Here is a 25,049-nt window from a genome sequence, read left to right as displayed (position 1 = left end):
TGTTCTTCGCTGTATCCTTCCTCTTTAGAGTCAGCGTTGTGAAGTCATCTCATCTCTTTTCACTCCTATGCAGATGACTATCAGATTTAACTCCCTAGCCAAACAGCCTGCTCTCCATTCGTCTCTTCCACATCGCCTCGATGACGTCAGCAGCTGATTGGTGATAGATTCTCTGAGCTTTAATGACAACAAAGCGCAGGTAATTTTCTTCACACCAAACAATGCGTCACACACTGCTGTTCCTAACGGTGGGGATCTGGAGCTGTACGTTCAGCAACATGTTACAAGTCCAGGTTGTGACCTTGGACTCAGTATGAACAGGACAGTCCATGTATAATGGAAAAGTTTATTTCAAGTATGTCAGGTAGTCTCACTTAAATCATTCTTTGCAAAAGGTGACCTGGAGAAAACAACCCAATTTATGAAAATCAAAACGCGGCTGGATTATGTCAGTGCGCATCAGGCCTTTAGCTGGTCCAGATCGCTGCTCGTCTTTTACCACGATCCCAGCGACTCTGTCTCCTCTCCACTGGGTCTTGGGTGCCAAAGAATTTGTTTTAACATCTGTCTTGTCTTTTAAATACCTTACTGGTCCTTCTCTGACCTGGTCGTGTTTCACCGCTAACCTTTGGGCAAACTCTCCAGCTTCGGTTGGTCGTACCAAAAACCGAACCTCAGAAGAGATCCGGTCTTTTCATTACAGTGGCTCCAATATTATGGAACAAGTAACACGGTTTTTATTTTAGCCATTTCAGTCTTTGCAGTTTGTGTTATTTCTGCTTAGTTTGTCGTTCTATTTGAGTTTTGTTTAGGTCTTTGACTCTTCTGTTTTAGTACAGCACAGCACTTTGATTAAAAAATAGATTCTTTAAATGTGCCTTGTAGGAAAAAACGAAACGGCATCAGTACATTGTTTGAAAATTACGTGACCATTTTTCTGTGACTCATTCTCTTCTTGAAAGACTCAGTGATTACCCAATCTGGTTATGTCAAACAGATTTTTGTTTTTTCACTTTACTGAACTGCAAATAGACAAGAGTCTATTGTGTCTGACTTAAGAGGTCTCTCAAAGCGCTGTGTTTCACAAGCGGCACATAAAGGCACCGTCCTGGGAACAAAAACCTTAGTTTTTGTACCCAGGCCATGGATGTAGGGATATGTTATTAATTCATCAAACCCTTTATAAATCATTATTGACTGTTTGTTACACATCAGTTCAGTGTAAGAAGGAGACAAAATTCTTGCCAAATAGTGAGCCAAACCTGTTTACATGTATTTTTTATCTACAGTTGTTATACTAAACATTTCACACTAACTTGTAAGTAAAATCAGCTTACAATGTAATTTAATATTTTAGCACATAGTCTCCTTCTCATCCTTATTTAATGCATAATACACAGTATAAATGATTTATAAAATGCTTATAGATTAATTGGAAACATTAAACTGTATAGCAATCCATAGAGGAGCCTTATTGCAAACCAGGCCTGAAACACTCCAATATTGACAGAGTAAAGTAATTTAGAGGACCAAAAAAAACAACAAAAAAAAAACAATTTTTCTGAGCTCAAAGCCAAACAATTTATTCTGGTCAAAAATTCACCATGAGGAAATGGACTGGGAAAAGTTTACAACTCCCACCAGATAATTGTTTCACCGCAGGAAGCCAGGTAGTGCCCGGGGTGGGCGGACCCTATTAGTGCGACCGCCCCTGCTGAGGCAACGAGAGGGACGAGAACCCAAATAAAGAGACATGGCGCTTGATTTGCGGCCTGGTTCAGGTCGGGCTGGCCGAGCTGCTCCATCTGCAGCTGGATCTGCTCATCTTTAACTGTAACAGCAAACAGCGGCCCAGTGACAATGTTCAGACCGTGTGTGTGTGTGTGTGTGTGTGTGTGTGGACGGCCTGCCCTCAATTCCTAGTCAGTGAAAAAAAAAAAGCCTTCCTCATTAAAAATAAAAGCACTTCCTCCACCGCAGCTGCCGCTTCTTCTTCTGCTGCTGCTGTGACCAGATGAAACCCACTCCACGCCCGACCAGAGCGACAACATCCACTCTGATCGGAGAGGGGATTTTTAGACGCTGCGAGCTCTGGAGGAGGAACAAGCGGGAGATATGAGCGTCCAGCGGGGGAAGAGACGGTAGAGCCGCCGGGGTATGAGAGAGAGAGGGAGAGGACGAGAGAGAGAGAGAGGGGCGCGGTGAAGTTCGCTGGAAATTCGGACTGGTCTGGATAAATCGGCTCTCCTCGATTTTGTCTCTTTCCTTTTTCTTCTTCTTCAGCGATTTGGAGTCAGAGTTGATAACTTGTGAAGGAGTAATGGTGGAGCTTCCTCAGCGCGGTTTCCCTGCAGGTATCGATGCTTCTGGCACTTATTGTTTACATGTTGCTCACATTCCATCTGCTTTCTGTTTGCTGGTTCTTCTTGTTACCTCCCCTGTAATGCCTCTCTCTTACCGCCTCCTCCCCCCCTCCACATACACACACACCTCCACCCCCCCCCCCCACACCCCACACACACACACACACACACATGCACACTCTCGGATCTTTATCTGTCTCCTCTCCTCCTCTGGAACAGGAAGAAACCGGGCCGTGGAGGGCAGGAGCCCCTGAGATGACGATCCATCACGGCACGCTGCTCTGTCTGGGCGTCCTGCTGATGACCTCTGGAGGAATCATGATCTTCAGCTCTGGGACGGCGTACCCAAGTACCATCCCTCTGATGGTACTTGGGATTTTTCTGGGCATGGGGGGTCTGAGCGTGATGGTGGCAGGAGTTTGCATGGCTAAGAAGAATTTACAGGTGGGAGTGCCTGGACACTTCCTCCTGCACCCCCCCACCGGCACACGCTTCAGCCCGCAGCAGGCCCTGGCCATACAAAGGTAAATGCTCCTGAAGGTGACAGCAGTGAGGAAAGGGGGAGGGGTGGGGGGGTCAGTGTCTTGGAGGGTGTTTTTTGGGGTGAAGTGGTGGTTCACAACTTGGGGGAGTTAAGGGATAAAACAAAAGGATAGCTCAGAAATAAGTCAAAATAAAGAACTTTTTTTATTTTTTTATTCTACTTTATAAAAACACAACATGCTGTTTTGATTTAGAGACTTTTGACAATTGGGCCCAGAGACAGACTTGTAAAAAATGTGAGTGAATTGTGTGAAGGGTTTCAACATGATCCCAGGATCCCAACATGCTCACCTTGCTTATCGTCAGCAGTTTAGTGGCGCATGTTCTCCCTCTTAAGTTACAGCGTTGGTATGCATTCGTTGGCCGGTCAACGAAACAACCCGCTGCACTGGTGGGGAAGGGAGTCAGGGCAACCTTGCTGATTTAAAAAAAAAAAAAAAAACATGAAGCTTTCGTTCATCACTCGCATGTTTTAGTATCAGACAAAAGTCACCCAATGACTACAGAATACAGTTTTCTTTTGTTTGAAGGAACAAAAAGTGACACAAACCAACATGGCTGTGAAAATTTTAATTTGTGATGAACCACGTACAAAGTAAGCGTAAACAATAAAAGCTCAAGATTTTATTTAAAAAGGGCCAACAAACAAACAGATAAGAAAATCTTTGACATCTGTCGGTCTGGAAAGGGTTACAAACCCATATCGATTGCTTTAGGATTTCAGTCAACAGCACTTTGAGTCATTATCCCTCAAAGAAAAGAAAATACTGTCTGGAAGAAAATGGCGGAATCTCAGGAAGTTCTTACTAAAAAAAACACGAATGACTTCCCATTATTAGCCAAGAAAAACCCAATGATCCCCAAGGATTTTGAAAAATATTCAGCAGACAAATGAGACAAAATTAACATTTTTGGAGGGTGTGCGTCTCAGCATTTCATGAATATCACTCGCTGTCAAACACAGTGGTGTCAGTACGATGATTTGGGCTTTCTCTGCTGCTGCTGGACCGCAGCCACTTGTTCAAAGTGATGAAACCATGAATCCTGTTCTCAAGGAGAAAAGCTCGACGTCAACCAAACGTGGGTTATGCAGCAGAACGATGATCCTGAGAGGCTCAATAAACATTACTCCAAATAATGTATTTTGAGTGGCTTAGCCTAAGGGTGGGTTTTATGTCTTGCGTGATCTACAACCGAATGAAAACAATCTAATAGACTTATTGCTGGTTTTCGCAAAGACTGATGTCGTTTGATTGCAGATTTGCTCCCAAGTGTGGCAGAAGCAGATCTTAAGAGGCAGTAACTTTTAAACAAATATGGTGTCATGTTAGTTTTTTTTCCCTCAACAAATAAGATCAACTTTTACAGAGAATGGCTACCTTTCTGGTACCTGTCTGCATGCCAGAAATTATTATTCTAAATAATAATATTACAGAAATAATATCAGGATAAAGGATGAACTGTTCAGGAGTCCGCTGGAGCCGACATCTCATGCCAGTAACTCTGTAGCGACACTGAAGTAACAGTGTAGCGTTCTGGCTAAAATTACCACAACAGAAAACCTTGTATTCTTTATTGTAGGGCTTCACCTGATCGTCACACACACAATTCTTCTACTACTAAAACCCTTTCCTACAAATACCTGCACATATTTGATAACCTGACCAAACTATTCATGTTAAAACTCCAAAAAAGTGTAGCCAACCTGATTGGTTTAATGTGTATTTTGTTCAGAATTATTATATGTCAATATATATTATAAATGGATCTATTATCTTGTAAAAAATAATGGAATCCAATTTCCCACGTTGTTTTTTTGTTTGTTTTTTTAGTAAATTGCTTACTATTGTTTATTTTCTTGAATAAGAAAAGGAAATGCAGCTTTTTCTTTTCTAAAATGAGTTTTTTATTGAAAACGTGCGTCCCAAAAGTTGCTGGTTGTTTTCGGTGGCCCTATTTACAATTCAATTCAATAAAATGAAAGCTCATAAAAATTCAGAGTCCATCTGCATCAACAGGAGAACCAGATTTGTAGCCGGCGCGCTGCGCCAATTTAAGGCGTTCTGGCACTATTCGGGAAGTTTCTGTTTCGGATCAAAACAGGAAGTTCTCACCGCGTCTCTGGCGTGTTCCCACCAGGAGGCTGGACCGAATCCGCCGGGAAATGTCGACGGACGCCGTCAGCACTTCGCCGGAGCCCGAGCCGTCCCTGCCGTCCACCCCGCCGCCCTGGACCATGGAGCCGCCGCCGTCGTACGACACGGTGATGAAGAGCCAGCACATAAACTGGGAGGCGAACCAGGAGCACGGCGAAGAGCCCAACTACGAGCACAACGAACAGCAACTTCCTGAACACACTGAATGTACAAACCAAGATGGCAGCCAGCAAGTTTAAACTGGGTCCTCCGGTGCCTACTGTTCTTCGAAGCGAGAGCTTTGTCTGAACTCACAGCTGCAAACCTCCTCGGTGCCTTGAAATCGACCAATCGAGACTCGACTTTAGCTCAGGCGTCCTGTGGACGGTTGGGCCGTCACAAAGACAGGAGTGGAAGTCAAACTGTTGTCAGGGAAAGTTGGTGTCGTCTTGTCTTTACTTGTAAACACGAGAAACTTCAGTTTTATATATCAGCAGCATACGTATGTTAAAGCGCATATCTTGTTTTTAATTCACTAGAGCCTGCAACCCATATCCAGTGTTATGTTATCTCAATCCGCCACCATGTCCTTTATTTTATGCAGTTATCCAATTATTTATGTTTTTTTCTCTTTTCCTCCCCTTTTGCTGCTTCATTCTGGCCTGGTATGAAAAGCGACCAAAGTCTTGATGAAAAATGTCAGGATTTTTCAGAAAGGGAGAAAAAAAAAAACAGAAAAAGAAAGAATGATAAACACTTTCCAGAAGAACAGAGTAGAAAAACTACCTTTGTTGTCAGGTGCAGAATCAAGAGGTTCAAAACGATATATGAAAAACAAACTTTAAGATTTAAGTATTTCCTGTATATTTCAGGCACAAAAAAAAAATCTGTGAAAGAAGGGCATATAGAAAAGTGCAATAACCTTAAAGTGATTCTGTGTTGAAAATAAAAGCCCTGACCCATTTTAAAGGGGAAGTGTACAGGAAGTGGGTTGCATCTTGCCAGTAGAGCAGAGGACTCCATTCTTAGCTGACCCATTAAACTGAAGGCCTGGACGGATTCTCCTGTGTGCAACTGATCAGATTCACCAAAAAAAATAAATAAAAAGAGCTAAAGTTAGTTATTTTTTATAGAGATTTTAAGAAATCATCCACTTGTATTAAAAATGTTTTTTAAACAACTTCTTTTAGGCTGAAAGATGAAAGTATCACATGTATAAGGGTTAGGGTTAGGGTGCTCTGAGAACAGGATGAAGATATGCTTTGGTTGTCATCAGATAAGCCAGTTTCTAATGTAAGACAATAAAGGATCTTTTCATAATACTTTCTAGGATTTCTGGTATTAATTGTTTACAATATTTGTGTACATTAGTCATGGATTTTCTTGCCTCAGTAAATCCACAGGTACATGTTTGCTAACTTTTCCCTGGGAGGAACAGGTTAAATCACGTTTATGTTGCCGTTTCGGTCTCGTTGATTCTCTTTAGCGTGAAGTTAATTTTGCACTATTAAGGATTAATTACAGGTAGAAGTTTTGCATTTATTAGTGTATAGGAGTATAATCTTGGGAGATATTGAGTTCTTGTTGGAACAACTTGTTAATAACTAAAAATGTGTCAAAAACCTTCTCCTCCCCCCTCCAGGCACCAATTAGCACGTTTTGAGCTTTTCTGGGACGCTGCACATTTTACATAATAGTTGAGCGCAAAGCCGCTGATCATGTTAAGCCTGAAGTGATTAACATCGCATCCCCGACAGATTTAGGTTTGGTGTCATCTTTTAATTTCGCCAGCATGTTTCTGCTGACTGGAGTTGATATTAATATTATGAAGTGAGCCAACCAGAGTGTTCACTGGAAACTCGTAGAGAATCTGCAGAGAGAGCTGAAGATCAGGGTGGCGGCAAGGAGGCCCTCCAAAATGAAGATCGCAAAAATACAAAACATTCATACAAATACAAGAGACCACTTAAAATAATCAGTTTCTCTGAGTTTACTTTTTGTAAGTTTGTGTTTGAGTGAAATGAACATTATTCTCTTATTCGGTGAACGACTGACAACATGTCTCTGAAATTCCAAGTTCAGCATTTATTTGCAGAAAGTGAGAAATGGTGAAAGTAAGAAAAAAGATTAGGCGTTTTCAGACCTCAGATAATGCAAAGAAAACAAGTTGATATTCATTTAGAAACAAAGCAGTACTAATGTTTTGACTCAGAAATCAATATTTGGTGGAATAACCAGGAGGTTTTCAGTGGGCTTTTCATATTTGTTTCCAGAGCTGTTTGTCTGCATGTGTGACTATTTTTTTTTACATTTTTTTGTGTAAACCTGCCAAGTGTACAAATAGCCAGCACATATATAAATTTTAATTTTATAAATCTTTTATTTGTTGTTTTTTACATTTATTTCCTGATTGCCCTGTACGTTTTTCTATGAGAGAAACATGACTGCAACATTTTCAAGAAGCAGGCCACAGGGGACTGCCACTGTTAACCGTATACTCGTCATCATGTGGTTCATCATTCAATGGGCAAATAGCAAAGTGTTTTCAGTGGCTCAGGAAAGACGTGCAAAAATTCACTTCTAAAGCGAATCTAAACATTAGCTAAAACCGACTGGGATCGTAATAAAACTCCAAACGCTAATGGTTTTACTATGTCTTGCTAATACATTTCATTTTGTTGGATCCCAAGTCAGCAGACTGATGCCGGCCTCTTCTCGACACCAAATTGGGGAATCCTCCTAACCTGTTGGAATCCATGTGACTCCTGCACTGGAGAGCAGTGACAGCAGAATGCTAACAGTGCATCGTTAGCGATTGCTCACGGTTTGCAGGCTGCCTGCTGTTCGTTTCGTTGTGACATCACCATAAACGAGCTAAGAAACAGCTGAGCAGCTTTGTAACGCTGGTATCGACTGCTAGGAAGCTGTTTATTCAGAGGAAGGAAATCCCTTAAGAGGAGGAAACAGGAGGATGGCTGTAAACCAATCAAACACCGACAGCCGACTGGGCAGTGGCCTCACAAGCTGAGATTTTATTTAGCTTTCTTTTTTTTCTTAACACAGCAGCCTGAAGCAAGGTGACCTTTCAGGTACAGACACACACCTGCAATTTTATACCTGACCTGAGCAGCGTGTCTGCAGGCTGTAATAAGCAGCCGAGTGGAACCACCACTGCAGTTTCTCCACCTTCACCTTCAAGCTCTGTCACACAAAGAGTCCACTAAATCTTACCCCAGCCCCCATCATGCTTCGAGTCAGCGCACGCCTGTGGGCTGCAGCAGAAGTTCACAGCGATGGCGAAGGGGAAGCCTTATCGGTACGGACTCATAGTGGCCGGCCTCTCGGTGGTTGCCGCGGGTCTGTTCCTCATGATGCAGGAGCGCCCGCACATCTACGTGACGATGTGCGTCGTCGGGGTCACCATGGTCTGTGCTGGGACAGTGTGGAGCCTCTGCCAGTGCTATCCCAAGGTCAGAGTCGGGTAATGCCGAGTTACATTTACTCAATTAGGTTTGCTTTAGTAACTTTTGTTTTGTGGGGGTGGATGCACTTCCAGGAGTATTTTTACTATGCCGTGCTTTTTATTTTTACTTGAGTAATTTTATTATGAACCATTGCTGCTCTTGCTTGAGTAAAGTCCCTGGATTCTCTACCCACAATAAGTAACTTCTCTGAATGAAGAGCAAGCTTGTTCTAACCAAACCCACCAGACACAAACACACTCCTGGAGTATTTGTTGAAGATTCATAAATCGGTCCACTTAACAATAATGCTTGTAGATATGTTATTAACTGCGACGGACTGGCGACCTGAACAGGGTAGCTGGAGATAGGCACCAACTTGACCTCCTGACCCCACGAGGGACAAGGGTGTTAGAAAATGGATGTATGGATATGTTATTAATTTATCTCTAAGCACTTTATAGATAATTAATAACTGTTTGTTACACATCAGTTAAGGGTAAGAAGGAGACAAACCTGTTGACCTGTATGTTTTATCTACAGATATTATACTAAACATTTCAGATTAACTTGTAAGAACAATCACCATTTGTAAATGTAATATTTTAGCACAGTCTCCTTCTCATTATTATTTAATGCATAATAAACAGTTATTAATGATTTTTAAATTGCTCATAGATTAATTGGTAACATATGTATAAACTATTTATTAGTTTAGAGGAGCCTTATTGTAAAGCGTTACATGTAAGTTCCCCTTTTTTTTTGTAATTATGCAACTTAAAAATAGATCTAATTATCAACATTTCCACTTATTTGTCTTTATGTTTTGGTCCATCTGATGATGTCATTTTTTTAATATTAAATGACTGATATTCTGGTTGATACTTGAGTAGGTTTTTTTTTTCTTTTTTATTCTTTCTTGAGTAATTTCTTGAATGGGTACTTTTACTTTCACTAGAGTAAAAGAAAAAACACGTTGAAATAGTGCTGCTACTTTTTGCGGCATTCTCCCCGCATCCGCCTGAAGAAGACTGAGAGTTTTTGACATGCAGGATGTACCAGAGCGAGGTTTTGTAAACAATGGTGTGTTCGTCAGATCGTCGTGTCGCCCGTGATTCAGAAGGACAGCCTGGAGGATCTGATGTGCTCTGCCAGAGATGAGAGGTACCGTCTTAACACACGCACACAGCATGTTATCTGGGTCTTACCGATTCCCTGTGCTCCGTCTGCTGAGTACCCGTCAGCCGGTCTGAACGCGGTGACAGCAGCAGAGTCCCAGGGGAGAGCAGAGGATGGGTCTCCATTATAATATTAAGCCTGAAGACATAAAAACTTTCAGTCTCACATGTTTGAACATGAGGAACATTATAGTCCTTCATGTGGGAGCCGTGTTGTTACAAAATGTCATTTGTTTTCAGAATTACAATTTTGACACTTAAGTTACAAATTGAGCAGCAATTTATAGCCAGTAGCTAATTAAATCAAGAATCCCCAATTAGCAGCCGCACCAGTTTACGCATTCTGAAAAATTAGGGTTGAGATGCAAAACTAAGAGCAAATGAAAACAAACCAAACTTTTCATTTTGGCATTTTAAGAAATGTATTTATCCTCCTTGGTCACACACTGATGTGGGACGGCGTCCTAACCGGCGTTTGCTGTAGGTCAGCAAAGTATGCTTGAGGCGGTCAGTCTGGTACAAAGGGTGCCCCCAAACTGAAACTGATTCCACAAGTTTTTGTTGGGCTGGAGGTCACAATAATCAATAAATCAATCAATCGCATGATAAATCAAAACAAACTCACATATCTTTATTGGCTTGATTTATGGTTTATCTCTTTTTATCTCTCTTTCTACCAAAAACTGGAAAATGAAAGCCTTCAGTTTGGTGTTTGGGTCTCAACTGAAGTTTGTTTACAAAGACTCCAAAAATCATTTTATTTGTTGTTTTGTTTATTTATTTTGGATGTTTAAAACGTCTTCCAGGTATAGTGTCAAAATGTCCGTTAGGAGTTAAAGTTTGCTAATCTTTTACAATGTGCTCTTGCATTATTATTTTTGCTGTGACCATCATGTTACTTAAAAATGGTCTCAAAACAACAATATTATCGTTTACCACAATAACCTCTGGAACAATTTATCGTGTAGTCAAATTATCTTGACACGCTCAACTCACATTACCTCACAAAATGTGGCATCACTTAAGGGGACCAACAGTATAAAATGTATTACAAAGACGTATTGTTACCAAAAAAGGAACAAAAATTAACAGATTTCCTTGTGTTTTGTGTTAGATTCCAGAGAAACTGTATTATTAGCTGAGCAGAGGCTTCATCGTCTCTTCCTGTTTGATTTTTTTGACCCGTCTTAATTTAAGGACACGTGTAGAGGATACAGGAAGGACGGTCGAAACCCAGGGGTGGAAAAAAAAACCTTTCGGGTTGATCGACTTCCCATCCCAGGATGCAACCCAATCAGAAAATCAAACTCCCTGCTTTGACCCGAGTCGTATTGTGTCTCACTGAAGCGAATCGGACTCTGACTGGTTAACTGAGACCAGACGGAACCGTCTCGTTCCCAGCTCTGTTGACAGACGGAGTCTCAGCACAACAGCTGCCTGGACCAGCCTGAAGGTCGTTCTGTGGGAAGGAGTCAGAGGCCGTCAAGTCTGGCACAAACTGTCTTCTCACTTTGAATCGTTCCTGAACTAAATCAGACACCAAGGAAGGGAAGAAAAAAAAACCAACAAAGTTTCAGTGATGCTGAAGGGAAACTTTGCGAGAAAATTAGACGTTAAGGAAAAACAAAGAGAACCGCGGGACAGCTCAATCGAGTTGATCAGGGTTGATAAATAAATTTGACTGGACTTCCTCCGGGTGTGTGTTTCAGTTTCTCCAGGTTCTGTTGAGTGGAAAATAGAAACGACCCGTAAAGTGATGTGACGTCATCACTTTACGACCCAGATGTTACGGTTAGGTTTTCAGGGACATGTGGTTCCAAAATACAAATAGACAATATAATCCATCCAGAAAGCAGCAGTCTGATTTACACGCTACAGCCAGGGTGTTCAACGTAAGGCCCGGGGGCCGTCTGCAGCCCCTGAACTGATTTTAGGAAAAAAATTTTAAATAAATTAGGACAAAACCATGAGGTCGACAACATTTTTCCCACGTTTTCTGCTTTTCTTATATTTTCACGGTAAATGCTCGTTGACTTATACTCAAATATCTAGAAGATCCTGTTATTTTTGTGTGTTTACTTTTTTCAGAATAGATCAAATATTTTTTTCAGTTTTCTTCAAACGAGCCCGAAACATTATGCAAACTTGATGCCTTACATTAACATGGGAATAAAAAAGTACACTGCAATTAAACACGGTTCAGCAACCATCTTTGAGCTAATAAGGAGAATGTCGTTAGCTCTTTTCTGCTCAGGCCTTGTTGAAAAGCGGCTAAATTGACCACAAAAAAAAAAAAAGATTTAATAACAGATCATATCTACGCGCTGCAGACGTTCATTTTATCGTCTTCAAGTTATGCTGGGCTAGAAAGCGGCTCTCAGGAGCGGGAACAGAAGCGATAGCGCCGCGACATTTGTGACCGAGGAGGATGGAGTCCGCTGGTCGCGCGAGAGCAGAGGAGCGACAACGATCTCCTGATTGAAGCGCTCGAGCCAGAAAACGAGACTCTCGCGCGTCTCCCGCTGCCTGAGCGCGTCTGTAATTACCGGGCTGCTTGATAAAGACATGCCGGCTCAGCAAAAGCTCCAATTCAGAGAGTTAGAAAGAAAGAAAGTAAGAAAACAGGGTCAGTGTGATGAAACTGGCCTTCTATTCCTATCCCTCCTCCTCTTCCTCCCTCTTCATCTTCTACGCTTTGTTTTCAGGCGCGCCGGGTGTCCGCCGGGTTCCTCGGACGGCGTGGCGACGAATGAGAGCCGCAGCTGTCCCACACTGCATCTGGTCTGAACCCAGCAAACTCCACTGGCTGCAAAAAAACACCAGCCACTCAGGACTGAGGCCCAATGATGGAACCAGCAACACAAATGTGCCATATATCTACCAGAACAGGTCTCGTGCTGCTGTCGACAGGAAGTTGTACTACGTGAGTCGGTTCTGTTGTCATGGGAAATGATTTAATGAACGTGCTTTACACGCTCGTCCCAGCAGATGGCGCTGTTTACAGCGAAAAAGAAGGATTTGCGTTATTATTATTATTATTCCACCTGAAGAACTGTGTGTGTGTGTGTCTGCGTGTGCGTGTGTTTTTAAATACATTTCCAAAAATTGTTTTTTTGAGACTCATTGATGCTTCAAATAAAAGTTTCCAGTGGTGAAATGCAAATAATAATAATAATAATGATAACACAAATGTTTGAAAAACATTTGTTCTCCATCCTTGTTAAACACACAAGTCTGGATTTGAAAAAAGAGTCGCGATTCTTTCAGCCCTGAATTGTAATACAAGAGTAGACCATATTTTTAATATTAAATTCAAAGTTGTCAAAGTGGGGAGTTTTCCCTTAAACAGATGTGAGTTCTTTGACAGCTGTGCATGAAATCCAACCTATTTATAACTCCATTTTGTTCAAATCCAGCATTGATGATGGATTTTTTTTTCTCTCCAACAAATTTCATAAGATCTTTCGATCTGTTTAATATTTGCTTTTAAAGAAATCGCAGATGTCTGCCAGTCGCAGCCCAACGAAGCAAACGCAATCCTCAGAGCCCAACTGAGCATCAGAAGGTTTCGAGCAAAACCTTCTTGTCCTTGAGCTCAAGTAGAGCTTACCGGTCGAAATGTGTGAAATTTAAATGCTAAGAGAAATAAATGCGTCGCACTGTTGTCTTGCAGCAAGAAGGTCCAGGGTTCAATTCCCGGCCCGGAGTTTGCATGTTCTCCCTGTGCATACGTGGATTCTCTCCAGGTACTCCGGCTTCGTCCCGCAGTCCAAAAACATGACAGTCAGGTCAATTGGTGTCTCTAAATCAGTTTCCATTCTGACTTTGAAAAGAGGAATAAAAGTCTCATGTAGATAAAAATAAAAAATAAAATGATCCCAAAAGAGACTCCAATGTATATTCAGGTCAAAAGCGATACAGCCATTCCCTCCAGCAAGATCAGGGCTCTGTGCTGGGATTCCCTGGGTGGGATTCTGAGCTGATGTGCAGCTTTCGGACCGCTAGAGGGCAGTGTCCATATTGTATAACCTTCATGTCGGATGTGTTCACTAACGCTGCAGCTTCATTTAGGGCCATCAGAGTAAAGCAGGGGTTCCAAAGGCACGACACACTTTTAAGATTTATCTTTGCAAAATATGTCACAACATGTTTGACTTTCCTTCCACTTGTCATACATGCAGTACTTGCTGTTCACTTAGCACACGAAATTAAACGGAATAAGTCTGTTGCCTATATTGTTCGAAAGGCAACATTACAAATCAACAAAATGAGAAAACTTGTGCGGCAACACGCAGTTCGCCGTAAAGCAGCGTCAAGCAAGTTGTTTATTTTTTTTGATCGATCACGGAGGAGCGTGAAACATGACTCCTCCACAGAAAGAGCCGCTTTTGACGGAGGACAATCATTCGATACAAAAGAGGTGGCGTGAAACGCGGGGACGTCACCAGTCCCCGCCTTAAATGATAAAAATCAATTCTTCGATTTTTTTTTTTTAAATCAGAGCAGATGGTTGGAGGTTGTCATCAGACTGTTTGGCACGCAGGACGCGCAGCAGCCCCACGGGGAGGGGGGTACACACCGACAACATCTGCAGAAGTCAGACTGAAATAAAAACTCTCATCAGGGATTTTCTTCTGAAATATTTACAATTATATAGACATAAAGATAAATTAAAGAAAAGAAAGAAGAAAACGAGGTGTGCAGAATGCGTCCGGTTTCTGGATGGATCGGCTGGGCGCTGTGTTTGTGCGCATTATGCGCGGCGGTGAGCGCGCAGGACCGAGCTGAGGACGACGAGACGGTCCTGGATCTGATCCGCGACGGCGGCTGCGACGACGACGACGGGCTTCAGCCTGGACCCGGAGGAGAGCCAGCCGCAGAGTTCCTCAAGTGCAACAAGGTAAAGAAAGACGCGCTGGCGGCGCGGCGTCAGCCAGAAACCAAGCCGTCTCTCAGTGACACCAAGTCATCTAAAAAGAAAAAAAAAAAGTGCAGCGGAGTCATGCAGACATCATCATCGTCATCGTTATTATCATCACCTGTGTTGCCCTGCAGGCGGCTTGGCGCATGCCCGGTCAGTACCTGGTCGTCCTGCACCAAGGGACGCACGAGTCTCAGGTTCTGCGGACCGTCAGGAGGCTGAGAGCCAGAGCCGCCCGGAGAGGAGACCCGCTGGAGGTCCTGCAGACCTACTCTGGAGTTCTGCAGGGCTTTCTGGTTAAAATGAGCCACGATGTGCTTCACCTGGTAAATAAATACTCTACCTAACAGCAATAGCCTTTTAAAATCAGCCCTGATTGCCAATTGTCTGCGGTTTATTATAAGAGGTTAATGCACACAAGAGAATATCAACAAATAGATATCTAATAAAAGGAGTAAAATTGCACGGATTATCTTGTTCCAAGTGCAACAATGAGAGGGTCAGCTGATGCTAACAACACCGCCGACCCCAAAATGCATCAGATCATAAAAAAAAAAACTACAAATGTTTTAAGTGTGGGATCCTTAACTGCTGCAGTTTTGGCACCATGCATGGAGTTTTCATGAGGAAAATCATTTCCGTTTTACCAGAATCACGTTAACCTTTCATTTACACAGTTTTTATGCTTCTGTACTTCAAACTGACAACTGAGATTGATTTCTGAACCATCGCTCTTACTGCCGGTCACTTAATGGAGGAGATTACAGAAGTTTTTCCATGTCAACGGAGCAGGTTTCTGTAAAAGTGAAGATAATCTCTGTTCGACCAAAACATCTATCCTTCTGTCCGTCCATCCCACAGCAGAGTCAGAATCCTTTCGACCTCTCTGACATTTGCAGTGAAGTTATAAACACAAAAGTCAACAACAAACCATTGTAGGTCACGGTTTTATCATGACCTTTCATACAAAACACCCAGGGAAAAGCAGAAAGTGCTTAAAACATCCGTCTAGATTAAGCGTCTGGTGCAAAAATAGGAGCGAATAAGAAAATAACTATTATAATTACTTTCACCCGTATAAGTCACAATTGCTGCTTAACAAGTATGGATTTATGTTTCACAATGCAGGTCATTGGCAAATACTGTAGCAGCTAGTTTGATCATTAGTGGAAATAACCACCAGAGATCTTCATGGTAAAACCCTCAAAATCACTCTCTTATTTTTTTGAAGTTGTTTAAACATCAAAAACAAAATTATGTTTAAGATTATATGTCAATCAATCAATCAATCAATCAATCAATCAATCAATCAAATATTTATTCCAAGATCAATAATAAAAATGTGAAACAAACAAGATAATATTAATACAATAAAAATAAACAAGGTGCTTCACAGCAGGCCTGGGTCAAAGTTCAGCCAACTTCACCTTTGATTGTAGTATTCTGATCAGAAATGTAAATAAGAAGCGCAGTTCAGTAGATTCTGTTTCACTTTCGGTCTGAAAAGTCCTCTGAGGTTTTCTATAACCAGCTGACCTGTCTCGCATCATGGTTACTCAAGTACACCTGGTCTGGTTACCTTTTAAGGAGAACGGAGCGCATTGGGATCTTGGGAGCCTTAAAACTTCCCATCACAAAAAAAAAAAAAAAACCCAAAAAACTACAATTTACAAAAGAAGAAGAAAAAAAGACCTTAAATATATTTACTGTAATAAACTGGTGAACTATCTGGGATGAACCAGCCCCACCATGACCCTGCGATGCATGGATGGATATTTACCCCACAGAAAATTAATAAAGTAGCACTGAGTGTTCAGCAGACTGTCAAATGCTTAATATTAATCCTTAATTAAATTACCTCTATCGCCGGCATCTCTAAGTTGTTTGAAACATTTGATAAAATATGATCGCTCTAAAGTGCACTATGTGTTTTTCCCCCCCTACTTCTGGTCGTTCTCCTGTCAGGCATTGAAGCTTCCTCATGTCCAATACGTAGAGGAAGATTCATCCATCTTTGCCCAGAGCGCCCCCTGGAACCTGCAGAGATTACTGCGGCCTCACGGTGGCATCTCACTAAACGGGACGTACCTGCCTCCGAGTGAGTCTCCGTCTGCTTCCACCAATTTATACAGTTAGGGCCAGAAATATTTGGACAGTGACACAGGTTTTGTTATTTTAGCTGTTGACAAAAATATGTTCAGAAATACAATTTATATATAGTATGGGCTGAAAGTGCACACTCCCAGCTGCAATATGAGAGTTTCCACATCCAAATTGGAGAAAGGGTTTAGGAATCATAGCTCTGTAATGCAGAGCCTCCTCTTTTTCAAGGGACCAAAAGTAATTGGACAATGGACTCTAAAGGCTGCAATTAACTCAAAAGGCCTTTCCCTCGTTAACCTGTAATCAAGTAAGTAGTTAAAAGGTCTGGGGTTGTTTCCAGGTGTGTGGTTTTGCATTTGGAAGCTGTTGCTGTGACCAGACAACATGCGGTCAAAGGAGCTCTCAATTGAGGTGAAGCAGAACATCCTGAGGCTGAAAAAAAAGAAAAAATCCATCAGAGAGATGGCAGACATGCTTGGAGTAGCAAAATCAACAGTCGGGTACATTCTGAGGAAAAAGGAATTGACTGGTGAGCTTGGGAACTCAAAAAGGCCTGGGCGTCCACGGAAGACAACGGTGGTGGATGATCGCCGCATACTTCCTTTGGTGAAGAAGAACCCGTTCACAACATCAACTGAGGTCCAGAACACTCTCAGGGAAGTAGGTGTATCTGTCTCTAAGTAAACAGTAAAGAGAAGACTCCATGAAAGCAAATACAAAGGGTTCACATGTAGATGCAAACCATTCATCAATTCCAAAAATAGACAGGCCAGAGTTAAATTTGCCCAAAAACACCTCAAGAAGCCAGCCCAGTTCTGGAAAAGTATTCTATGGACAGATGAGACAAAGATCAACCTGTACCAGAATGATGGGAAGAAAAAAGTTTGGAGAAGAAAGGGAACGGCACATGATCCAAGGCACACCACATCCTCTGTAAAACATGGTGGAGGCAACGTGATGGCATGGGCATGCATGGCTTTCAATGGCACTGGGTCACTTGTGTTTATTGATGACATAACAGCAGACAAGAGTAGCCGGATGAATTCTGAAGTGTACCGGGATATACTGTCAGCCCAGATTCAGCCAAATGCTGCAAAGTTGATTGGACGGCTCTTCACAGTACAGATGGATAATGACCCCAAGCATACAGCCAAAGCTACCCAGGAGTTCATCAGAGCAAAAAGGTGGAATATTCTGCAATGGCCAAGTCAATCACCAGATCTTAACCCAATTGAGCATGCATTTCACTTGCTCAAATCCAGACTTCAGACGGAAAGACCCACTAACAAGCAAGACCTGAAGGCTGCGGCTGTAAAGGCCTGGCAAAGCATTAAGAAGGAGGAAACCCAGCGTTTGGTGATGTCCATGGGTTCCAGACTTAAGGCAGTGATTGCCTCCAAAGGATTCACAACAAAATATTGAGAAAAAACTTTTTTGTTTGGGTTATGTTTATATGTCCAATTACTTTTGAGCTCCTAAAATGTGGAGTGTTTGTAAACAAATGTGTACAATTCCTACATTTTCTATCAGATATTTTGTTCAACCCTTTAAATTAAACGTTACAATCTGCACTTGAATTCTGTTGTAGCGGTTTCATTTCAAATCCAATGCGGTAGCATGCAGAGCCCAACTCACAAAAATTGTTACTGTCCAAATATTTCTGGCCCTAACTGTAGCTTCGCTTATTTTTACGATATTTTCCCGGTTTCTCTCGTTTTTCTACTCCAAACCCATTTTTGACATTGATGATATCATAAAGCACTTTTTGTGTGTGTGTGTGTGTGTGTTTTTGTGACTGCTTCAAACTTTGACTGAAAAGGTAAAAACCAAACACGTTCAGGAGAGCTTTCCAGTTAATCCAAATTAAATTACCCAGGTATCGGCTTGGCATTTCTTATCACCATGGCGACCCTGGACCGCAGATGACCACGCACAGATGCTTCATACGGGCTGATGAGATTGTGATCAGTGTGTCGTCCCCCTGCGACGCACACACACACACGCACACACACACACACACACATACACACACACACTGCATCTCACAGCAAAACACTGCTGACATTTCAAACATCGGCCACGTCGTCTGCTCAGCAAGTAAACAACGCAGAAGTTGACAGGTCAACAAAACAACAGCTTTAAAATCCTCTTGACTGTGTCTCGAGAGTTTTATTGTCAGGTGGAGTGAGGTGTTTCCAGTAGACTGTCAAATACTGTCAAATGCTTTTTTTTCTTCTTTCAGTCAGGACAGTGGAACGACGCCTCAAGCACATCTTGAAAGTGCGTCCAAACGTTTGATTAGAATTATGACCGAAATGTTCAACCTTGTTCCCAAAATATGTCGCCCCCTCCTCAAAATTTTGGGAAATTTCAAATATCTTTTTTCTCATTAAACTTTAGCAAATCTTTCCTTTTCTTTTTTTTTCTTTTGCCACAAAGCCACATGTGCTTCAAGACCAGAAAGCTTATTTAAGGTCTTTCTGATTGTGACTTCCTTCTCTGCGTTCCTTGGTAATTTTTTTAGTGCCCTTCGCCTGACTGATACATTTTGACAATGAGATCAAAGTTTTGGAAGTTCTCCTCGGTTCATAGATTTATACTGAAAAGCTCAATTAGGGTAAGTCAGAGACACTTTAATGGTGGAAAGTTGGAACAGATTCTTATTTAACATGGTGTGTGTGTGTGTGTGTGGGTGTAGGTGTGTGTGTGCACTCTTAGTCACATTATTTCACCTTAGTTTTCATTTATCCTTGTTTTCAGCTTAAATACCACAAAAAAGATAATTTTTTAAAAAAATCACAAAAACCAAGCTTTCTTACTAGACTAATTTATGTCCACCGTAGAGTTAAATCGTTCGTCTGTCCTCCAGCTCCGTCGTCGTCTATCTGCATACGCTGCTGAGGTAACTCAACCTGCCTCCTTCGCGTGTCGTCCTCTACAGATGATGGAGAGATGGCCGAGGTGTACCTGATGGATGGCAGCGTGCAGAGCTCCCACAGAGAGGTTGAAGGACGAGTTCTCATCACAGACTTTAATAACGTTCCTGAGGAGGACGGAGTCAGAGTTCATAGGCAGGTTCGTTACCAGCAGCTCGGCAACAAAGCTGTCATGCTATCCTCCGACTCTGCTCTGCTTCTTCTCCTTCTCCTCCTCCTTTGCAGGCCAGTCAATGTGACGGTCACGGCACGCACTTGGCTGGTGTCGTGACGGGATCGGATTCGGGTGTTGCTCGGGGTGCCGGCGTTAACCTGGTCCGTGTGCTGAACTGTCAGGGGAAAGGAACCGTCTCCGGAGCTCTGGCAGGTCGGGAGGCTTCGCTGTTTCAACATGCGTTTAGATCGCAGCTAAAAAGATAGCTTCTTTTTTTAAAGTTATTTTGAGTTCCAACCAGACAACCTCAACGCGCTTTAAGTCAATGCAAGATGGTGGATGTTTCGTAAAGTTTGCTGCAACTTTCAAAAGTCTGAAAAGCGTGGCATACCTTTTGTATTCAGCCCCTTTACTTTATCCTCCTGCATACAGTCAGATAGGTTTTTTAGAAAATATTGCAGGAAAGACGTGTTGAAGAAAGAGCGCTGATAAGATGAGACCAGAAGCGATCTGTTCTTGGTGATACACCACATTCAAAGGGAAGACTAACTCTGCACAAAACCTATAACAGAACATCCCCCTGGTAAAACATGCATTTCTTTTTTCTCTCTCTCTCTTTCACCTTTTTCTCTTTTCCCTTCTGTTTGATTTGTTCTGTTTAGTATTTGAATGGGTTTTGAGTCATCATAATGTAGAGATGTGTATCATCTGCATTATAGATATGGTTTTTCATTGCTTGTTAAAATCTGAGTTAGCTAGAGTACTTAGATATAAGAAAGGAGGGGTCCAAGTATTGAACCTTGTGGTACGCCACATGCGATTTCTGTCCGGTCTGACGAGAATTTGGTCATTTGCTTGGAGCTGAATACAAGGAAGAAAACCAGCTAAAGGTGACAAAAGTCTTGAGACCACTCAGATTTGATCTGAAAACTTTAGATAAAATCTAAACTTGCATCAGAACATTTTAATACCTTCTTAATACTAATAAGAAGGTCTTAGAATTAAAATTCTGATAGATTCTAATTCATGCATTAGAATGGTCCAGTCCAAGTCCAGACATAAATGTTCTCCATCCGATCTTGAGCTTGACCTGTTTTTCCAAAACAGACTGGGTAAAAGATTCAGTCTGTAAAAATGCATACCAAGTTAAGACCAACCTCCTGCAACCTGCAGCAAAATATTCCACAAATAATCAAACATGAAGATCCCGATAAAAAACGTCACGTTGTACTTTTGTGGTTGTGGCTTGAAAAAAGTTAAAGAAGTGAACCTGCACTTACCTTTGCTGGTCTTTTCGCTTCCTGTCCAGGGCTGGAGTTCATCCGAGCGACCTTATTGGCGCGCCCTGCGGACGCGGCGGTCGTCTTGCTGCCCTTCGTCGGCGGCTTCAGCCGGTCACTGAACGCAGCGTGCAGGGAGACGGTGGCCCGCGGCGCCACCGTCATCGCTGCCGCGGGGAACTACCGAGAAGACGCTTGCCTCTATTCGCCCGCTTCAGAACCCGAGGTCGAAGGGGACCAACTTACGGGAACAGACACGGGCCGGGTCGCGACCTCTGACCCTCATGCCGTCTGTGCAGGTCGTCACCGTGGGGGCCGTGAACTCTGAGGACCAGCTCATGTCGCAAGGAGCCGGGGGCACCAACTTCGGCCGCTGCGTCGATCTGTTTGCGCCCGGCGATGACATCGTTAGCGCCAGCAGCGACTGCGGCACCTGCTTCACCTCACACAGCGGAACATCGCAGGCTGCCGCTCACGCCGCCGGTGGGCCTCGACACAAACGGCCGAGTCATAACGCTTTCTATTTTGGTCTGGAGGTGGATCGATCAAAAAGTATCAATACAGCCAAGCCTGGTGTCAGTATCGGATCAATATTAGCATAGTAAAATTGATCATTTAGTTTCAGGTTACATCTTCATACCAAACACCTAAATGTCAGACATCTGATGGTATATCAATCTTAAATAGAAAGTATCTGAAACTGCAACGCGGGCCGTGTATGCATAATGGTACACCTCTACTTTGGTCTGTTTCCGTGTATGCAGGTGTAGCAGCCGTGATCCTGTCCTCCAATCAGATCGCCTCCCCGGTGCAGGTCCTGCAGGTGATGCTGCGTTACTCCGTCAGCAACACAATTAACTTCCTGTCCCTGTCGGAAACGCATCGTCTCACAACTCCAAACCTGGTGGCAGCCATGCCTCCTGCCAACAACCCGACACCAAGTCAGTGACCTTCCGACCTCAGCTTTGCACAGTTTCCCCCCCTCCCAACACTCACGTGCCCCTCTGACCGGGTCTGTCCTACTTCCACGTGCAGGTGGCGAGCTCATGTGTCGCTCAGTGTGGTCGGAAAGGTCAGGCTTGTCGAGCTCGGAAACGGCCGTGAGCCGCTGTCGCGTCGGAGAGGAGATGACAGGCTGCAGCAGCTACGCTCCTGATGGCGCCCGCGTGGGAGAGACGCTCACCGTGAGTTCACTCGCCACCAGAACCGACAGAAACCCGCAGCGCGTTGAAGCCGCGTTTCCTTGGTCTGGCAGGAGAGCGACGGACGCATGGAGTGCGTCGCCCACAACGGGCTGACGGGCAACGGGGTGTTCGCGGTGGCCCGCTGCTGTGTGGTGGGTGGTCTGCAGTGCCGCGCCCATGCGAGCCCCGGGCCCGGGCGGGACGCTCGGTGTGCGGGCCCACAGCACCACCTCACAGGTAAGGAGCGTGACCAGCCAGCGGCAGACTAGCAACGAGGAGGTCTGCCTTTCTTGAGGCCAAGTGGAGGCAAGAAAAACTTTTTATTTTTCTGGGGGGTGTTTGTCATTGACATGAAGTCCCGGCCGTGTTCATTGGAAGTTCAATTCCTTTAAGATAGTCAAATAAAGCTCTGCATTACTGAGGAACGGAAGAAAAAAATGAATATGTGGCTTTTGCCTGGTCTACTTTCTAATGCAAATATCTTACTAACTTACAAGTAACTTTTCAGCAAGTTACACAAGCTTGTTCAAAATAAGCAATTCCTTCATAATAGTGAAAAAGTGCAGTCTATGATTTAAAAGATATTTCCCCATATTAAGTTAAAATGTTTTGCTCGACTGGCCGATTATTTCATTGTGACCAGCATTTTTTCATCACTATCAAAAAATTATAAACAAGCTCATATTTCTCGCTGAAAAGTTACTTGTGAGTCAGTTTTGTTTTTTGTTGAGTGTTATGACATTTGCAATAGAAACGGCCAAGAATACTTGGTAAGATTGTGTGTTTGTGGTGCAGTTTTTGGAGGATTTGGGGTCACAGTTGACTTTTGGGGGATGCCAATCAGCTGCTACTGGTTGCAATAAACAAAAGACTTCGCTGGCGCAGTCGGGCATCATTAGAACCGTCCAAAGTCCAGTTGCAGTTGGCTACAAACCATTGAGGAGACACAGAAGAAGGTGCTGCTGCACACTTTGTGTTGGTCAGTCATGTGAAACCTGGCTGAGGTTTGTGTTTGCAACAAGACAAAATCCAGGGGAGTTCAAGGATGACTTGAAATCTGTTTTCCCAGTCACTGTGTGGATGAGGTGATGAAACACGCTGCAGCCAAATCAAACCGTCACGTGAACCAGACGAGAGAGAGCCACAGATATCCTTCTGTTGCATATATAAACTGTGCAAGCTTTTCACTTTGCTATACACAGCAGCTTCTAGGTCAATTATGTTACCATGGCAATCAGTCAAAAGGGAAATAGAAAAAAAAAAAAAACACACATTTCTGGGCAGGATAAATGCCAACTGTAAACAGGAGGCTTCAAATGTCATGACAGGATCCTGGAGTGGTTTTTAATCTCAGACCGAATTGTTTGTTTGGTTTTTCTTTCCAGATGAGTTCTGGGAGGAAAAGGGGCTCCATCCTTTGAATGCTTTCATTTCTCCTCAGGGTGCACCAGTTGGTCCGCAGCCGAGATCTCGTCCGACTCCCGTCCTCATCGCGGCGCCGGGAGGAGTTGCTCGGTGAAGGACGGCGTCACGTCGCACGCCGTCTGCTGCCACGCTCCGTCTCTTCAGTGCCGTCTGCTGGAAGCCACGTCGCCAGACAAAGACCAGGTGTTTTATTAAAACGTAACAATCCTCTCCCCCCCTCCCCACCCCAACTCCCACATGTCTCTTTAACCCTTCGGGCGTCCTGGTTTTCTTCTCGCAGCTTGAGGTGTCCTGTCCCTCGGGTTGGACTGTGACGGACTGCAGCGCCGTCTCCAAGGGCTCTGCCGTCGTCGGGTCAGTGCCTGAGGGCAGCGGCTGCCGGATCCGCGGCGTGGGGGAAGTGGAGGTGGCGGGCGTAGCCGTCTGCTGCCGTGTCGCACAGCCAGACCCCCCTGCTACAACCCCTAACTGATCACAGTGTCGTCCGTCTTCTCTCTGAGCTCCTTCACCCCGTGGAGACGCTTTAATGTACCTACAGTAAGCACTTCTGCAAAGCTGTCGATTACAGCCATATGATTAAGTCGAAGTTGCTCCACGTTGTCTTGTTAGCCGTCTTCAAACCGTCTGGGCGATACAGGTTTAAAGAATAAATATATCCTGATATTTTTTTGTATCTTTGTACCAAACAAGCCTAATAAACAATCATGATGTACCTGACGTACGGTTTGTCCGTGCCTAACCCAGCACACGACACTTAAAGGGGGAGTTTTGTGTGTTTTCATTTTAGAGTGTGGTCAAGTAGCTGTTGCCTTCAGCCATGAAAATGCTGCGTATATCAAATATGACGTAAAAGAATTTTGACTTTGTAGTTTAACATCTTGAAATTGAGCCTGCATCTCTTTCTGATACTCCGCCTTCAGGAAGTCATCACAACATGGCTCCTCTAATAACTCTTTAACAATGTTTTTTTTTTTTTTTTACCAAAGTTGCACTGAGAAGTAGCTCAGGAGATGCGCAGTTCCACCAGGTGTTGGCTAAGTGCTGCTGGCTAGTCTGAAGGAGCTGAGTGGGGGTCAGCTGCTGTGAGGCAGACGCTTGTAAACTGGAGCTCTGAGGAGGAGTTCGTCCTCAAAGACAGAGCTATGTCCACCCAGACGTTTCACACAGCTTAATGGTTGCCATAGAGGTTAAAGGATTTCTCAAACATACATTAAAAAAAATCAAAGCGACTCTCCAGATATGTATTTGATGAGGGAACAACATTATAACATAATGTGAAGCTCCAACATTCAAGGTTACATAAATCCAACCCTTTTAAATCCCCTTTTTGGTCGGTTTGTGCCTGTAGGTCTGAGTGACAGTTATG

The 25,049-nt window shown here is 43.4% G+C and overlaps 3 protein-coding genes across 4 annotated transcripts; all 3 read left to right on the top strand.

Annotated features, from left to right (window-relative positions):
- Positions 1-1,765: 1,765 nt before the first annotated feature.
- si:dkeyp-51f12.3 (uncharacterized protein LOC107988041 homolog) lies at positions 1,766-6,363 on the top strand. Of its 2 annotated transcripts, none has more exons than XM_055044288.1 (4): positions 1,766-2,141; positions 2,284-2,354; positions 2,583-2,887; positions 5,046-6,363. In XM_055044288.1, exons 3-4 carry the CDS (start codon positions 2,619-2,621, stop codon positions 5,299-5,301), a joined length of 525 nt encoding a protein of 174 aa, XP_054900263.1. In that variant the 5' UTR covers positions 1,766-2,141; positions 2,284-2,354; positions 2,583-2,618; the 3' UTR covers positions 5,302-6,363. The 2 variants fall into 2 exon arrangements, with proteins under 2 accessions (XP_054900263.1, XP_054900256.1); XM_055044281.1 differs by having other exon boundaries at positions 1,766-2,155.
- A 1,784-nt stretch (positions 6,364-8,147) lies between these two features.
- bsnd (barttin CLCNK type accessory subunit beta) lies at positions 8,148-12,788 on the top strand. Its single transcript, XM_055047435.1, has 3 exons — positions 8,148-8,511; positions 9,599-9,666; positions 12,386-12,788. Exons 1-3 carry the CDS (start codon positions 8,335-8,337, stop codon positions 12,465-12,467), a joined length of 327 nt encoding a protein of 108 aa, XP_054903410.1. The 5' UTR covers positions 8,148-8,334; the 3' UTR covers positions 12,468-12,788.
- A 1,327-nt stretch (positions 12,789-14,115) lies between these two features.
- On the top strand, positions 14,116-24,400 carry pcsk9 (proprotein convertase subtilisin/kexin type 9). Its single transcript, XM_055047409.1, has 12 exons — positions 14,116-14,580; positions 14,736-14,927; positions 16,567-16,699; positions 19,646-19,779; positions 19,866-20,007; positions 21,104-21,300; positions 21,374-21,557; positions 21,839-22,015; positions 22,110-22,258; positions 22,330-22,495; positions 23,700-23,866; positions 23,964-24,400. The coding sequence occupies exons 1-12, from the start codon at positions 14,386-14,388 to the stop codon at positions 24,153-24,155; spliced, it is 2,028 nt and encodes a 675-aa protein (XP_054903384.1). The 5' UTR covers positions 14,116-14,385; the 3' UTR covers positions 24,156-24,400.
- The last annotated feature ends 649 nt before the right edge of the window (positions 24,401-25,049 follow it).

This window comes from Poeciliopsis prolifica, unplaced genomic scaffold (assembly GCF_027474105.1).
Source record: "Poeciliopsis prolifica strain line A6 unplaced genomic scaffold, Auburn_PproV2 SCAFFOLD002, whole genome shotgun sequence".
Taxonomy (NCBI): Eukaryota; Metazoa; Chordata; class Actinopteri; order Cyprinodontiformes; family Poeciliidae; genus Poeciliopsis; species Poeciliopsis prolifica.
The sequence above is the reverse complement of the archived record's forward strand: the minus strand, read 5'-3'. Positions and strand labels throughout refer to the sequence as shown.

Excerpts from the sequence above, each read along its gene's own strand:
- si:dkeyp-51f12.3 (XM_055044288.1), top strand. The coding sequence starts at position 2,619 with ATGACGATCCATCACGGCACGCTGCTCTGTCTGGGCGTCCTGCTGATG. Across the intron at positions 2,888-5,045 it reads CAGGCCCTGGCCATACAAAG|GAGGCTGGACCGAATCCGCC; the intron begins GTAAATGCTCCT and ends TGTTCCCACCAG.
- bsnd (XM_055047435.1), top strand. The coding sequence starts at position 8,335 with ATGGCGAAGGGGAAGCCTTATCGGTACGGACTCATAGTGGCCGGCCTC. Across the intron at positions 8,512-9,598 it reads TCTGCCAGTGCTATCCCAAG|ATCGTCGTGTCGCCCGTGAT; the intron begins GTCAGAGTCGGG and ends TGTGTTCGTCAG. Across the intron at positions 9,667-12,385 it reads TGCTCTGCCAGAGATGAGAG|GCGCGCCGGGTGTCCGCCGG; the intron begins GTACCGTCTTAA and ends CTTTGTTTTCAG.
- pcsk9 (XM_055047409.1), top strand. The coding sequence starts at position 14,386 with ATGCGTCCGGTTTCTGGATGGATCGGCTGGGCGCTGTGTTTGTGCGCA. Across the intron at positions 14,581-14,735 it reads AGTTCCTCAAGTGCAACAAG|GCGGCTTGGCGCATGCCCGG; the intron begins GTAAAGAAAGAC and ends GTTGCCCTGCAG. Across the intron at positions 22,496-23,699 it reads CCCACAGCACCACCTCACAG|GGTGCACCAGTTGGTCCGCA; the intron begins GTAAGGAGCGTG and ends ATTTCTCCTCAG.